The following is a 14,814-nucleotide window of genomic DNA, read 5'->3' on the forward strand; positions in this document are numbered from 1 at the left end:
GTCGAATCAGCAGTTCAGAGCGCCAAAGTCACGTGATTTCAGCAGTTTGGCGGTTTGACACGCGATCTGAATCATGATTCGATACGCCGATTCATTATGCTCCGAAGCTTCCTGAAGTAGTGTTTTGAAATCGGCCATTACTAAATAAGTTGTTACTTTTTTTTTTTTTGGCGCGCCAAAAATATTCTCGTCGCTTTATAATATTAATATTGAACCACTGTACTCACATGAACTGATTTAAATATGTTTTTAGTACATTAATGGATCTTGAGAGAGGAAATGTCATTGCTGGCTATGGAGGCCTCACTGAGCCATCAGATTTCAACAAAAATATCTTAATTTGTGTTCCGAAGATTAATGAAGGTCTTACGGGTGTGGAACGGCATGAGGGTGAGTAATAAATGACAGAATTTTCATTTTTGGGTGAACTAACCCTTTAAAGCTGAATTGAACTCATTCCATAATTGATGAACTTTACTCAATTGAACCAAACTGATTCAACACTGAACTGACCTCAGCTAAAACATGACACTATTGTCTTTTTAGAACTGCTTTACAGCTGAATTGAATTCTTTTTGCATCACTGAATTGTTATTTTCCTGTTTATCAATGTAAAGCTGCTTTGAAACAATCTGTATTACAAAGCGCTATGTAGAAATAAATTTGATTTGACTATTTTATTTTCTTTCGCTATAAGGAACTGAATCACAATTAATTATTTTGATACTGACAATCAGTTCTAATATTTCATACTTTTATGATTATTTATTTATTTTGTACTCTTCAACAAAAATATCTGAACATTTCTACACTGAGTCAAACATTATTTTTGTTTGTTTGTTTGCTTTTGTGTATTATTTACTATTGCACTTTTAGTCACTTTGAATAGAAGTGTCTGCCACTTTAATAAATCATATGTGAGAAAATGATGGAAGAAATTAAACTAAATTGAAATGACATTGCTGAATTTTTCATACCACAAATCATGCCACACACACACTAACCACCGCCCCGCAGTTCATGACCCAGGGCTAAACTACTCAACGATTCTGCGGCAGAACTCTGGCTTTTAAACACAAAACCAGGCTTCACCTCAAAGGTTCACTAGGGAAACAGGAGAGAACTATCACATTACTGGGGGAAACTTTTAAATTAAAGAGACCCAAGTTGGAGGGCCTTCATGTAGGCCTGAGAGAACAATGGCTGCTTTCTGTCTTCTTGAGACTTCAAAGCTCTGTGCGGTTAAACGAACAGAGTTCTGCTTTGTTGTGGAAAGCCACAGATGTTGCTCTAGTTCTAGACACCCTTGTAAGCACTTCAAGAGGTATTCAATAGCCTCAGCCTCCCACACGCTGCCTCTTAACCGTGTCTTTCGCTCTCACTCCGTCATAGTGAATGGATCGGCAGGTTTCCATGCTGTTCTTTTTAAATCCTTCCTTGTAATATCACTAAACTCTAAACATCTTATAAAATGTTAAATTCAAATTTTCACAAAAATACTTGGTACTTACAAAAATACCAACAAAAACTTACAAAAATACCTACAAAAACAATTAATAATTGTATAAATACTATATAGATACTATAAATACTATATTAAAGCTTTCAAGTTTTGTGTTCAATGTATATCAGACTTTTGTTTTATATTTGTTTTATGTCTTTGACAAGGCAAAGGTGAATTCAAATCTTGGATTGTTCTAGAAAAACAGTTAGAAAGTGCTACTTGCATTTGTTATATGGTTGTTCCATTTTTTTTTTTATCTGAGGTGAGCTTTTTTCTTTTTTTTTTAACTTGGGCATTTCTCATTGTTTTAAGCAAAAGTTCATCAATTTATGATACAGGAAATCTTTTATTTGAAAAATAGTCAAAAGGTTATAACTCTATTGTGCAACTTTTCCAATTTTGCTACAGTGGGTTAACTTTATCCAACTAATATGCAGTACCCAAAGAAAATAATTATACATTTCTATACATAAGCCACAATTACTTTGTTTTTAGTGACATATACCCTATCTTTGTATTATTTCTTTGATCCATTCACTTAATCCAGATTAATTAATTGCACCTCCTTCAACTCTCCCCATCTCACCCTCCAAATAATCAATTCTTTTATTATCCAAAGCAGCAAACACTCAAAGGATTTGCGCTCTTTCGTTATTCTTTGATGATTGGGCAGCGGTAATCTTCAAAGGCAAAACTCTTCATTCTGACTGGCTGGAGTTCTGATCAAACTCAAAGAAATGATGCCAGTGCGTTCACTTTGCTACAAGATTATCCCGTGAGTTGTTGCGCGGCATTAAAGAGGCGCACCGGTGCGCAAACACCTTTATAAGGATTCTAGATCAAGAAGTCTTCATTGGTGTGGCATAACTGCGGTTGCCATAATGCGCAATGACCCACTGCAAGCTTTCCTTCAGGTGCGTAAAAAGTGATATCCTCTGATATGAATTTGTGTCAAACTTGTCATTTTGATGTATTTTGCTTGCATGCTGATTTGGGAGAGATTAATTAGTTATAGGCTCTAAGCATTCACTTTGGTGGCAGTGGTTCTCACTCCCTAAATCTCCTTAAATAAGGAAGACATCCTAAATGTGCCAGAAACAGGACTGAATTAGAGTGCCAATAATTCAATCACAAATTATACGTATTTATGTTTCGTAGGATCGGACTCCAAACTCCACCCCAGAATCCATCAAAGGATCCCCCTTGATGTTGCTCGAAGACACCTGTAATCGCATCGGCCATTCCCGTGCATCCGGATCCATGGAGCACCATCAGCACGTCCCATATGAAGGTTCCCCACCTAAGCTCTTCCATCCCTGGAGAAGTGATGGTTCCACACATGCAACTTTCTCCTCTGATTGTGGCGTGAGGCTTTCGCAGCACATCCAGCCCTCGTTAAATCCACACCACGAAATGCCACTGACACCTCCGGCGGAGCACTATGACTTCTCACCCCTGAAGATGTTGCCTTGTCCATCAGCATGCCCCTCCTCATACGCTTCTCTTCCCACGTCAATTTCAGCTTACGTACCCACGCACACTGGACTTGTGCATCATCCGCAGAGACATTTGGCACGGGAGGAAATACAGTGGTGGACCCTACAAGACGCCGGCGCTGGCAATCACTCCTCAACACATCACTTTCAGATCCCCCGCGGGTGGGTTCTGGGTCACCCAGAGCTCGGCCAGTATCAGTCACAAATCGCCACTCTGCTGCACTCCAAGTCGCGGAAATGCCGGAGATGCATGTGCCCCAACTGCCAGAAGACCACCGACGCGCCGGGCAGGAGAAAGCAGCACGTGTGCCACATGCCGGGCTGCGGGAAGGTGTACGGCAAGACGTCGCACCTGAAGGCGCATCTGAGGTGGCACGCAGGTGAACGCCCGTTCGTTTGCAGCTGGATGTTCTGCGGGAAGAGCTTCACGCGCTCTGACGAGCTCCAGAGGCACCTGCGCACGCACACCGGTGAAAAGCGCTTCACGTGCCCGGACTGCTCCAAACGCTTCATGCGCAGTGACCATCTGGCCAAACACCTGAAGACGCACCTGATGAGGAAGAACAGACCACTATATCCCATGCTGAACAAAACTCTTGAACAAAAGTCTTAGACTGTCTACTTTTTGTGAGCACTAAATTAAGTTTGGGAGAGTGGAGCTTGTTGTCACAACTGAGCCACACTATTTCAGTAAATATACAATTTGGGGGTTAAAGTTACACCAAGGTTTTTTTTATTATTATTCAAGTTTAATTCAAACACAGATCGGGGCAAGTTGTTACATTTGTGTTTAAATGTTATACAATAAATATATACAATTTATTAATTACAATATTTGATGGCTAAAACAATAAGTAGCCTACTTTTTAAATGTTTGCTGTTTCAGAATTGTTCAAATATAGCAGAAAAGCATGGCAGGATCATACAGGAGACATCTTACCCCATATAGTGTGACAACATGCTCAAAACATGTTAGGACTTTAAGGTAATTGTCAATACAGACCCTAAGAAATATTAAAGTAATATGTGGAAACTAGCCAAAGTTTCCCCTATGCAATATGATGTCATTGTACAGGCAAAAACTTAAGCTAAGTAAAAGTGTTTATTTGTATTTACCTTCTTCTTCTTTTCTTTTCTTTTTTTTTTTTTAAACTTACGTTTATCAAGCGTACACTACATTTTGTTTACTTTTTTATGTTATCATTTTTAACATGTTGTTTAGCACACCAAAAATGCGCAATTTTATTCTTTTTATTGACTTGGATGTTAAAATCCTCGTGGAACAATCCTCGTTGTTAAATAATGAATAAATTATTGTATGCTGTAATTTTGTGTAAAACAAATATATTATTGTTCGTAGCAAGTGTTACGCAAGATGTTGGTTCCGGAAGGAGAATGTTGCACTCGGATTATTTGGAGGTGACGCCTCCAGTTGCTATGGAAACAGCACGCTTGTCCTCTCAAACTGCAACAGGGCATCAGAAAGTCAAACGAAACTTACGAAAAGTGTTACTGTAGGTCTAAAATTTTATGACAAGCTTTATTTTAAAAAATAATAAATAAAAGAATTACCCGTTCAGCTCTCAAGTAGCCTACAGTCGGTAACGTTAGGTCCTGTAAAAAGAAAGTCAGACACTTCGCACAGATGAACAGGTAAGAACGCTCATAATTTTAATTTATTATCCTACATGTTTTACATAACTTATTCTACGTTATTTTTCAAACAGTTTATAACGTTACTTGTTTTCCATTTGATACATTCGTTCTGTGAAAGTGATCAAGGCTTAAAACATTCAACAGACTCTAGAGTTACAGGCAGCGCATCGAGACTTAAAAGGGATAGTTCACCCACTTTACTCACTCTCAAGTTATTCCAAACCTGTATGAGTTTCTTCCCATACAAACTTTGGTCCGACGGCAACGTCGTGTCCCTGGCCAATAACAGTCGCGGAAAGACGGCATAAATCGATAAAAAAATATGTAACACAGAACATTTCCTAAAAATGCATTCAGATACGTCTCATAACTTTCATTTTGGAATTATTTTTCAACCATGACGGGACGTGTCGGTATTTTCAACGGTCATTAAACGTCCAAATGTTTGCTGGGTTTCTTCTGTTGAACACAAAAGTTATTTTGAAGAATGTTGGTAACCAAACAGTTGACTTCCATATTAAGAAATACTATAGATACTATGGAAGTCAGTGGCTTGGGTCAGCTGTTTGAAAACCAACATTCTTCAAAATAATCTTCTTTTGTTTTCAACAGAAGAAAGAAGCTCATACAGGTTTGGAACAACTTGCGAGTTAGTAAATGATGACAGAATTTTAATTTTGGGGTGAACTATCCCTTTAAATAACATCAGGACACATACAGGTGTATTTGTATTTTTACATTAACTCAACATAAACACACAAATTGTGTTTTAAACATTTGTACAATTTCAGTTACTCTTTAAAAGGCTCTTCACAGTGGTTTTACCATGTCTGCATTTCTTTAACATCAAAATACTTACTTTAAATATTTTATTATTATTGATAAGATTACAGTGTGTCGGGCGGCCGTCAGAAGTCTCATCAAAAGGCAATGAAAAGGTCAGTGGCAGCAGGACAATCTACATATGGTGGTGATTTATGTTCCAGTTTGATATGGATATTGTTCTTTCTTTTATATCATGAGACAAACGGTATATATCGTGATCATTTTGCTATTTTAGTAATATATAGAATTTTACAGCTTTAATTTGGCTTTAGTCTTGTTCACATTTTGTCCTTTTTTCTATTTCTAAAGGAGGTTGTACCCTTAAAACCAGTGATTGCCAGCTCAGCAGGTACAATAATCAATTTGCAGGAAATAATTTAATTCTATCAATACATATATGCTATAACAACGGTTTTCTAACATTAATCAGTTACACACACATGACAACAGTCTCCCTTGGTTTCCTTAAGGGTTATTTTTCATCTGAAAGGTTAAATGACAGTATGTCCTTTGTTCTGTAGATCCAGTCGCAAAAGAATCAGTGGAATGGAAACCAAAGTAGGTTTAAAATGTGTTACTAGGTCACTACGATTTCATATTGTTTGAATGCTGACCTCTGAACACTGACGGCTGGATTCAGATCAGTGTGGGGTCTTTTGGATATTATATACAATATGCTTTAGTTGCTTTAAAAACTACATTTGCATCAAATGTATTCGGTGCTTTGGTTTGATTTTATGTATAGGCAGCAGAAACCAAAACCCAGTGGAAAGACAAGAGAACAGGATTTCTCTATAAACTCTGAGTCAACAAATATCAAAGCTCCAAGTTCCACAAGGTAAACCATTTTATAACAGCGATTAATGAATATGAATTGCACATGCAGCTCTCAGTTGACAGGTCATTGTAAAAGCATCACAATATTTACAATTAAACTTATTTGCTTGCATAGATGAAGTAAGAATGCTCATATATTAGACTTTAATGTAATAAATACAAAGTTCTGTCATGAAACTCTAGATGGCGCTGGCTGATCTAGGTCCTTGACTCAATCTGCCAGCAATCACATCATTCTCTATAGGGCACAGCTGATTGGTTCCTGCTGAACCAATGAGCTTGTCTCTCAACCTTCAAATACTTGGTCTGCATTTGCTGTAGCAGTTGCAGTGAGCTTTCAGAAACCCTCCACCTTCCCCAGCTCCACCTGTAATTCATGTATGCTATATTGTACAAGCAGCAACAGGGCTTGACATTAACGCTTGTCTGGGACAAGTGGATTTTGTGAAGGGGCAAGTGAAAGAGAATTAGAGTAGCCTGATTAAAATGTCAATAACAAAAAAACAAAAACAAAACAGAATGATTCTGATTTTATTTCATTTAGTGCCGATTTATAAAAATATTTAATGTATAATGTACTGACAGTAAGGTTGCACCGCTGAGGGTTAGTGCCGCACACACAAAGAAACTCACGCTGCGTCCGAAATTGCATACTACATGAGTAGGTACTACATTTGAATTTGAACGTACTTCCCGACCGTTAAAACAGTACGTTCTATATAGTATGAATATGGGTAGTATGAATGGAATTCGGACGTACTACATCCACCATGTTAATGTTGTCACATGTCATGCGTCGTCACAACAGCGCGAAAATTTAAAGGGCCCGCTCTACTCCGCTTTCATCGGCATTGTTTTTATTAATGCTTACTGCTTTCATCTGTGTTTTAACGTCGATTCAATCAACAGCTCAAAGGAGGCGTCAGTCAGCTGCTCGCAGATCATGCTTTCTTCAACAGCTTGTTAAATATTTGTCAAAGTATAATCACCTATTTAGCTAGCAAATTTTTACCTCAGAATAAAAATACATCTGTGAACATCTGTGATTTGGAGCAGCGAAATTAAGTAATTTATTGTTAAAAATGAATGCATATAAAAATACACGAGAAACAAAAGACATATCAATAAACAAACTTGAATACATATATATAAATAAATAATGTGTAGATAGACAGAGAGGGAGAGAGAAATACACAACATAGCCTATATATATATATATATATATATATATATATATATATATATATATATATATATATATATATATATATATATATATATATTTATACATACAATGATAATAATAATAATAATAATAACAATATACATATTCTAAAAAAAATAATCTATAACCTGAGCCCTACAAACTACTGCCGTCTGAATGTTGCTGTCCGTTAAGTTTTCTAATCTCATTAAACTGCTTAACAACGAACATCTCCCTTAAATAAAACAGTGTTAACAAGCTGATGCGTTATCTCGACCTGTTTGTTAGCTTGATGTGCTGTCAGTAATAATGATTAATGATCTTTTTACAGACGACTCTCAAAATCTTATCATCGATTTACATTGTTTAAACTTTCGATATAAGTCAGCCGTTTACTTACATTATGTTAAACAAGTGCAATTTAACCACAATAAACACGTTTTCCCTGAGGTACTTAAGGACTTGAATGAGCTGCAAATCGCCGCTTTCCGCCATTTTCGAATATGAAGAATCCTCTCCTGTGGCATCACGGGATAGCGCAGCGTCTATCGTATGCCTACTACAGAATTCAGGCGGAAGCAGTAGGTCATCCGGGTACTTCTCGCCTACTGTTTTTCTATAGTATACTATATATACTATATAGTAGCGAAGTATGCGATTTCGGACGCAGCGTCAGTTAACACACTGCAGTAAAAATTCAAAATGTGGGGTTTTTATATTTATAACATGATACAGTTAAGCAACATTACACGACCAAGAGTGCTGTTTTCCTGAATACCATTGCGATTGAATATGTGACACTGATTTCATACAGCAGTTCAACAAGTAGTTAAATTCAAATAATTTTAGACACAATATTGACTGTTTTTGTTCTATTTCAGCAGCGAAAATAGCACATATCACAGCAACACTCAACCGTGTTTTCATTACTGAATGATTCAGCGTTTTGAACAATCGGTTGAGTCAAAGATTCAATGACCCATTCATAAACAACTGCCTCATTCTTGAATGAATAAGCCGTTTGAATGAATGACTTAATGACTCACTCACTAAGATGATCACTTGCCGCCACCTACTGGCGGTTTAGTTTCATGTTTAAAAGTATTATTCTTTCCAACATTTCTAATTTGTATATTCAAAAAATATTTAAAACAATCTCATAATATTATTTAATGCAGTTGTAATTTTTGAACAAATTTAAGAATTTAAAATGAAAGATGAAGCATACATTATTAGTCTGGGTTAACCCAGCCTGATCTGCCGGCGATTTGATTTCGCTCGGCAACTCAGTCTGGAAACCCGTGCATTCCTTTCTGCTGCGCTGTTACACTTTTGCTGGAACCAATCACAGACTGGCTTATCCACCTTGCTCGCTATTGGCGGGTATAACACGATTACGATAATGAAGCGACGGCAAGCAGCCTTCAAACTCTATCTGATCTACCCGTCTCTCGCACGACTGTCACTCCAAAATAACAATGCACAATCACAGTGACGCCGATTGTGTTAAGCATTTACCTTATCTGAGAGAAATGTAGCAGAGCGTTGATCCGACAGTCTCTTCATAGGAAGATTACAAACAGCGATTAATGACACACAATGATCCTCTGCTGTTATTTTGGTGGTTTGTTTCACGATGTGAGTACAGGACTCTTTTACTTCAATGCCCCTTGTTGGTAGACAATATTCGTCTCCCTGCTTCTTGAATCTCGTGCCGCCTGAGCTGACTGGAATTCTTTTTGGTTGTCATGACAATGACGTAGTTTAGGGCGGTTAGCCTATATTCCGCGTTCATTTGAGTCGCCTTTTAAACTCTCGACGATGCTGAATGACTTCTTTAGATAGCAAACAAATTGCTCGAGTGGGTGTAAATACCGATCACTTTCATGTTTTTTTGCACAACCTGCAAAAATCGCTCAATGCCATTGCTGCTTCTGCAAACCGCGGATCAATGCTACAAACCAATACAAACTAACCCTGTGTCTCAATCAGCTCCCTAGTTCCCTAGGTCGTGAATCAGTATATCATGCAAGTGAATGTGGCTGATTCCCTGATCAGTGCCCTGACTACTGAACTAGGGAGCTGATTGAGACACACGGTAAACCTGCCTGGAGTTTTCGCATCACTCTGCAAAGTACGTCATCCGGATCGTTGCTCTGATTGGTTGAAGGACTATCCAATTGCGTGACTAATGCTCATTGATCACGCCTCTTGTGCAGTAGGAAATGCATAGCAAACTCCCCAGACCAATGTTCAATTTTAAAGGTCCCGTTTTTCGTGGTTTTTTGAAGCTTTGATTGTGTTTATAGTGTGCAATATAACATGTGTTCATGTTTCGCGTGTAAAAAAAACACAGTATTTTTCACATAATTTACTTATCTGTATACCGCTGTTTCCACTGTCATAAAAACGGGCTGATGACTTCCTTGTTCTATGAAGTCCCTCCTTCAGAAATACGTAACGAGTTGTGATTTGACAGCAGCTTAGCGCACCTCTGGTCACGCCTCTTACCATAACGTGGAGATGCATGCGCTCAGTGTTATTGTAAACATAGTTTTACATGTGGATTATAATTTTCGGGAACCGAGTTAAACATAAATTGTAACCAAGGTTAAATGTACAGTGTCCCTGGGAAGGCCAAACAAAGGTGATTGAACTGCGGGATGAAAATAACAGCGTTTCGATGACATGGCGACAAACACACTCTACAAACGCAACTCTTGCTCTTCTCCGTGGGAGCGCAACAAGACCACGCCCCCTTTTTTTGTGTATTCCTGTGGGCGGAGGTTAGTCAAAAAACTGTTTTAGTGACGTCATTAAAGAAGGAAGTTGAGGGATGTAGTCCAAACTGGCCGTTCGATGTAGGCGACTTCTGTTAAATAAAATATCTCACTTGGCATTGAACTTTGAGCTTTAAAATTTTACAGATTTTATGTATACTCTAACAACAACATTACACACTAACTAAAGTTTGAAACATGGGATCACGAAGAACAGGACCTTTAAATTGAGCTTGGTCTGGTGATAGCCAGACTAATACATTATAGGATTGGGGGGGGGGGGGGCGCCCTTTATAAAGGTTAAAGAAAAAACGCCCTCGGGGTAAATATCACAAACTTGCAGATTTAAATATGTCAAAGCTGATAGAACACTGATGAGAATATTGCTTTACAATAAATTATATTTACAATACAAAAAATCTAAATTTTCCAGAGATGCAACTTTTTTACTCTGACAAGTGAATGACTGATTTACTTGTCCGAAGGACAAGCACATGACAATAATAATGTCGAGCCCTGAGCAGCATGTCTTACTTGCTCACAGCAGCGCATTGTGTATGTATTGGCAGTAGTAAGTCCCGTACTTGCTCTGCAGCGGCAGCAGCCGTGTAGCAGATCTATTCCGCCAAGACCTAACACATCAACATTGTCATATCATTACCATAACAAATGCTCTGAGAGTTGACATGACAGAATTACACTTCAACCATTTTGTGTAGGCAACAGAAAGCAAAACCCAGTGGAAAGAGAGAAGAGCAGGATTCCTCTACAAAGACAGAGGGGAATCCTTCCCAGAACTCTGAAACATCAAATGCCACACTCAAAGGACACAATTCCAAGAGGTAAAAGCATGTTATATTAGAAAATAATTACTAAAAGTGACAGTTGTCTATACTAGATCATTATGACAAATGTATAATACTGAGAGGAATAAAGAATCAAGCTTATTTTTAATTTGAGTGTATCAGTGGCTTTTTGTATTCCGGTCAACATGCTCTTTGGGTCATGCATGGGATGTGGTTTATGGGCCGTACATGCATAAAGCAGGGAAGCTGATGGCATTCATTCGCTCCAGTGATCTCTAATAGTTTACCTTTTATCACCCATTTTTTTCAGCAGCAGAGGGTATAATGCTTCTAAAGCTCCGTCCTTCAGAAATGTAACCACGCATGGACATAAACTACCTAAACAGGTCCCCCCTATTATGACAGGTACTGAATCTGTTTTATCCTTTAGTCCTTTTCAACACATTTATTGTTCAACTCATTTGTCTCACAGTTCCTGAAGCATTTTGTCATGCCCCTGGGCTCCTGTACAAATACAGTAGGTCCAAAAAGATTTTCTTTTTCTTATTTAAACATTAGAAAAGCAAGGAGAATGTGAAGTCCAGTCAGAAAGTGTGCATGAACTACATATCCAGGCTCCTCAAGTAGTGCCGTCTGCAAAAGACCAGGATCCTCATGAGACACAAAGTGAAGAGGAAGAAAATGAGAGCGGAGAAGGACATGTGCCCCTAGAACTGTTTGCAGAGGTACACTGTAAATTTACATTTATGCATTTAGCAGATGCTTTTATCCAAAGCAACTTACAAAAAAGGAACAAAAGCAATGCCAATTAAATGGATAGTTCACCCAAAAAATGAAAATTATCCCAAGATTTACTCACCCTGAAGCCAGCCTAGGTATATATGACTATCTTCTTTCAGACGAACACAATTAGAGATATATTTAAAATTTATTTCCAAGCTTTATAATGGTAGTGAAGGGGGGACCAGATTTTGAAGCCTAAAAAAATGCATCCATCCTTCATAAAAATAATCCATCCGGCTCCAGGGGGTTAATAAAGGCCTTCTGAAGTGAAGCAGTAGGTTTATGTAAAAAAAAACACCCATATTTAAAACTTTATTAACTAAAACAACTACCTTCTGGCAGACAACCGTACACATACTTCGCAAGTCGACTTGCACTACAAGAGTAACCCCCTGAAGCGATGTATGATGCAGGATGTAGGAGTAGCGTAAGCTTAGATGCCTCTCGTGGTTCAAACAAATAGGGCTGTGCAACAAACTCAAGTTCCTCTTCTCTTACAGTATATCCAAACCCTCAAACATTTCTCTTTAAAATTTCTCATTTTCAGACTTCCAATTCGTTATGGGTTTTTTGTTTTGCTCTATCCTCTGCACTTCTGCATTTGTCATTACGTCATGCGTTGGGTCAGGGGTTACTCTTCCACCGCAAATTGATGCGTACAGCCATCTGCCAGAAGCTAGTTATTCTAGTTAATAAAGTTTTAAATATAGATATTTTCTTAGAAAAACCCATCGCTTCACTTCAAAAGACCTTTATTAATCCCCTGGAGCCGGATGGATTATTTTTATGAAGGATGCATCCATTTTTGGGGGCTTCAAAATCTCACCCCCATTCACTTCCATTATAAAGCTTGGAAAAGTCAGGATATTTTTAAATATATCTCCAATTGTGTTCATCTGAAAGAAGATAGTCATATACCTAGGATGGCTTGAGGGTGAGTAAATCATGGGATAATCATGGCATTTTTGGGTGAACTATCCCTTTAAGAAGCAAGCAAGAGAAATGCAGAGAAGAAATAGTAGTTCCGATGTGTTTGCAAATGGCTGTAAGTATCAAAAGACACTTTTTATTTAATTTGGACTCTTGTTATTGGCTTATTGAGATGCAGCTAAATGAATGTTCTGTTTGTGTTTCTTCAGTTTCTACAGGCTGTGATGACAAAGAATTATCAACTCGCCAAAAAGCTCTGTCAGATGAGTAAGTAGCCATTTGAATTAGTATTGTTTGCTATTGTATTGTTAATCAGCATTTCTTACGTCATGATAATGATGTTTTCATCACTCTCATTCATTCTTTACATTTAGTTTTAATTTATGAGCCTCAGAACTCAGAGGCCAAGAGCTTCCTGCCTCTCATTGAAGAAAAATTACTGATAGGTGAGTTCATAATCTATCTATCTATCTATCTATCTATCTATCTATCTATCTATCTATCACTGTCTGTTTATTTTTGACGTGGTAGTTCCACTTTGCTTTGACCCTCAAATTGAAGAGTTTACATTTTTATGACAAAATCTTAAGCTTCACTACAACTTTACTCTTTAGTAGTTAAATTAACATGGATATAGCCTATTTATCTCTAAATTGCTTTAAAAAAATGTTTTGTGAAGCACTACAGACATGAATGAAAATTAAAACTAGAAGCAATGTTCCAAATGGGTAACGTTAATAATGAAATTCAAGCGTGTTGAATTCACCTTCTTCATCTGGATATCATCATAAATTCTAGAAACGGAGGATGAATCAGATGATGATGATGATGAATCTGATGAATTTGACACATCTGATGATGATGATGATGATGATGATGATGATGATGAAGACGTTGAGGATGATGACGATGAGTCCTCATCTAGCTCTGACACAGATGAAGAGTCCACTGAAAGCACAGACGATACATTATGATCATCTTCATCATAAATAAACAACAGCAAACAATCAAGTGTGGCGCGTTTTCCACAGTCTTAAGCACGCATGGTAATGTTTTGCTATTAATATGTCTTATGCTTATAGAAAATGTGTGATGTGTCCAGAATATCATGTATGCACAGATATGTCAAATACTGACATTAAATTAGCTATATTCTGCGTGAACTGTAATCTATCTCTTAGGATAATAAAATAGCTATTTCCTACTTCACTTTTTCTGTTTAGTTATTCAGAAGGCGCAAGACATTTTAGCGCCATCTGATGGAGGAAAACGAACACTATTGTTTCACACATTTGACCGGGGCCAGTTGTCACACTGGAAGGTTGTCAAAAAAGCTCATCTCAGCAACTATATTATTTTGAGTGAGAAGTCCAACTATAGCATACAAATGCTTTTTTTTCTCTTGTATGTTGAATCCAAACTTTTTCGAAATTGTCTTTAAATAGAATTTTTGTGTTTTTTTATCCTCTTGAGTAAAATTGAATAATATAGCTGTTGCACAGGTGAACACAAAACCGATCGGTGCATGCGTTAAAACGATATATGCGTTCAAATGCTTTTTTGTAGTCAGGACTGTATGCGTCTACAGAAACTGACAAAAAAAAAAAAGCACCATGAGAAACAATGACTGGAGTGAAAAGGTGTGACAACTAGCCCCAGCCTCTTCTTGACCGAGTGGAGCTGTCCAGGTGCTGAAAAGACAGCAGTGGAAACCAGTTGTCGTCAATACCGACAAGCTGGATCGGTAGAGGTTCAAAAATAAACGATCTTACAGACATGAACAGAGCAGCTCAAGTGTTTTTCCAGGGCGCTGCCCAAAAATCCTTCGTTCAAGTTCAAGTTGGTCTGTTCTCTGTTGCCACCTCGTGGATGTGTTCCAGATGTCTCGTATAGGTTATAACTGGAGCTGATCCACAAGTCGTGCATTAAATGAAAAGAAAAAAAAAAAAATTTTATATTAGGATGGAATGCTTACATTTGCTTATTGTGTCCC

General features: G+C 37.7%; 2 protein-coding genes across 3 annotated transcripts; both read left to right on the forward strand.

Moving 5' to 3' along the window:
* Positions 1-382: 382 nt before the first annotated feature.
* Positions 383-4,250, forward strand: LOC125274117 (transcription factor Sp5). Its single transcript, XM_048200240.1, has 2 exons — positions 383-2,418; positions 2,663-4,250. Exons 1-2 carry the CDS (start codon positions 2,386-2,388, stop codon positions 3,611-3,613), a joined length of 984 nt encoding a protein of 327 aa, XP_048056197.1. The 5' UTR covers positions 383-2,385; the 3' UTR covers positions 3,614-4,250.
* A 198-nt stretch (positions 4,251-4,448) lies between these two features.
* Positions 4,449-14,025, forward strand: erich2 (glutamate-rich 2). 2 transcript variants are annotated; one of them, XM_048200242.1, is made up of 11 exons: positions 4,449-4,653; positions 5,543-5,594; positions 5,791-5,830; positions 6,003-6,039; positions 6,227-6,319; positions 11,022-11,144; positions 11,422-11,513; positions 11,667-11,833; positions 13,031-13,088; positions 13,196-13,267; positions 13,620-14,025. In XM_048200242.1, exons 1-11 carry the CDS (start codon positions 4,646-4,648, stop codon positions 13,793-13,795), a joined length of 918 nt encoding a protein of 305 aa, XP_048056199.1. In that variant the 5' UTR covers positions 4,449-4,645; the 3' UTR covers positions 13,796-14,025. The 2 variants fall into 2 exon arrangements, with proteins under 2 accessions (XP_048056199.1, XP_048056198.1); XM_048200241.1 differs by having other exon boundaries at positions 4,450-4,653; positions 11,419-11,513.
* The last annotated feature ends 789 nt before the right edge of the window (positions 14,026-14,814 follow it).

This window comes from Megalobrama amblycephala, linkage group LG8, assembly GCF_018812025.1.
Source record: "Megalobrama amblycephala isolate DHTTF-2021 linkage group LG8, ASM1881202v1, whole genome shotgun sequence".
NCBI lineage: Eukaryota > Metazoa > Chordata > Actinopteri > Cypriniformes > Xenocyprididae > Megalobrama > Megalobrama amblycephala.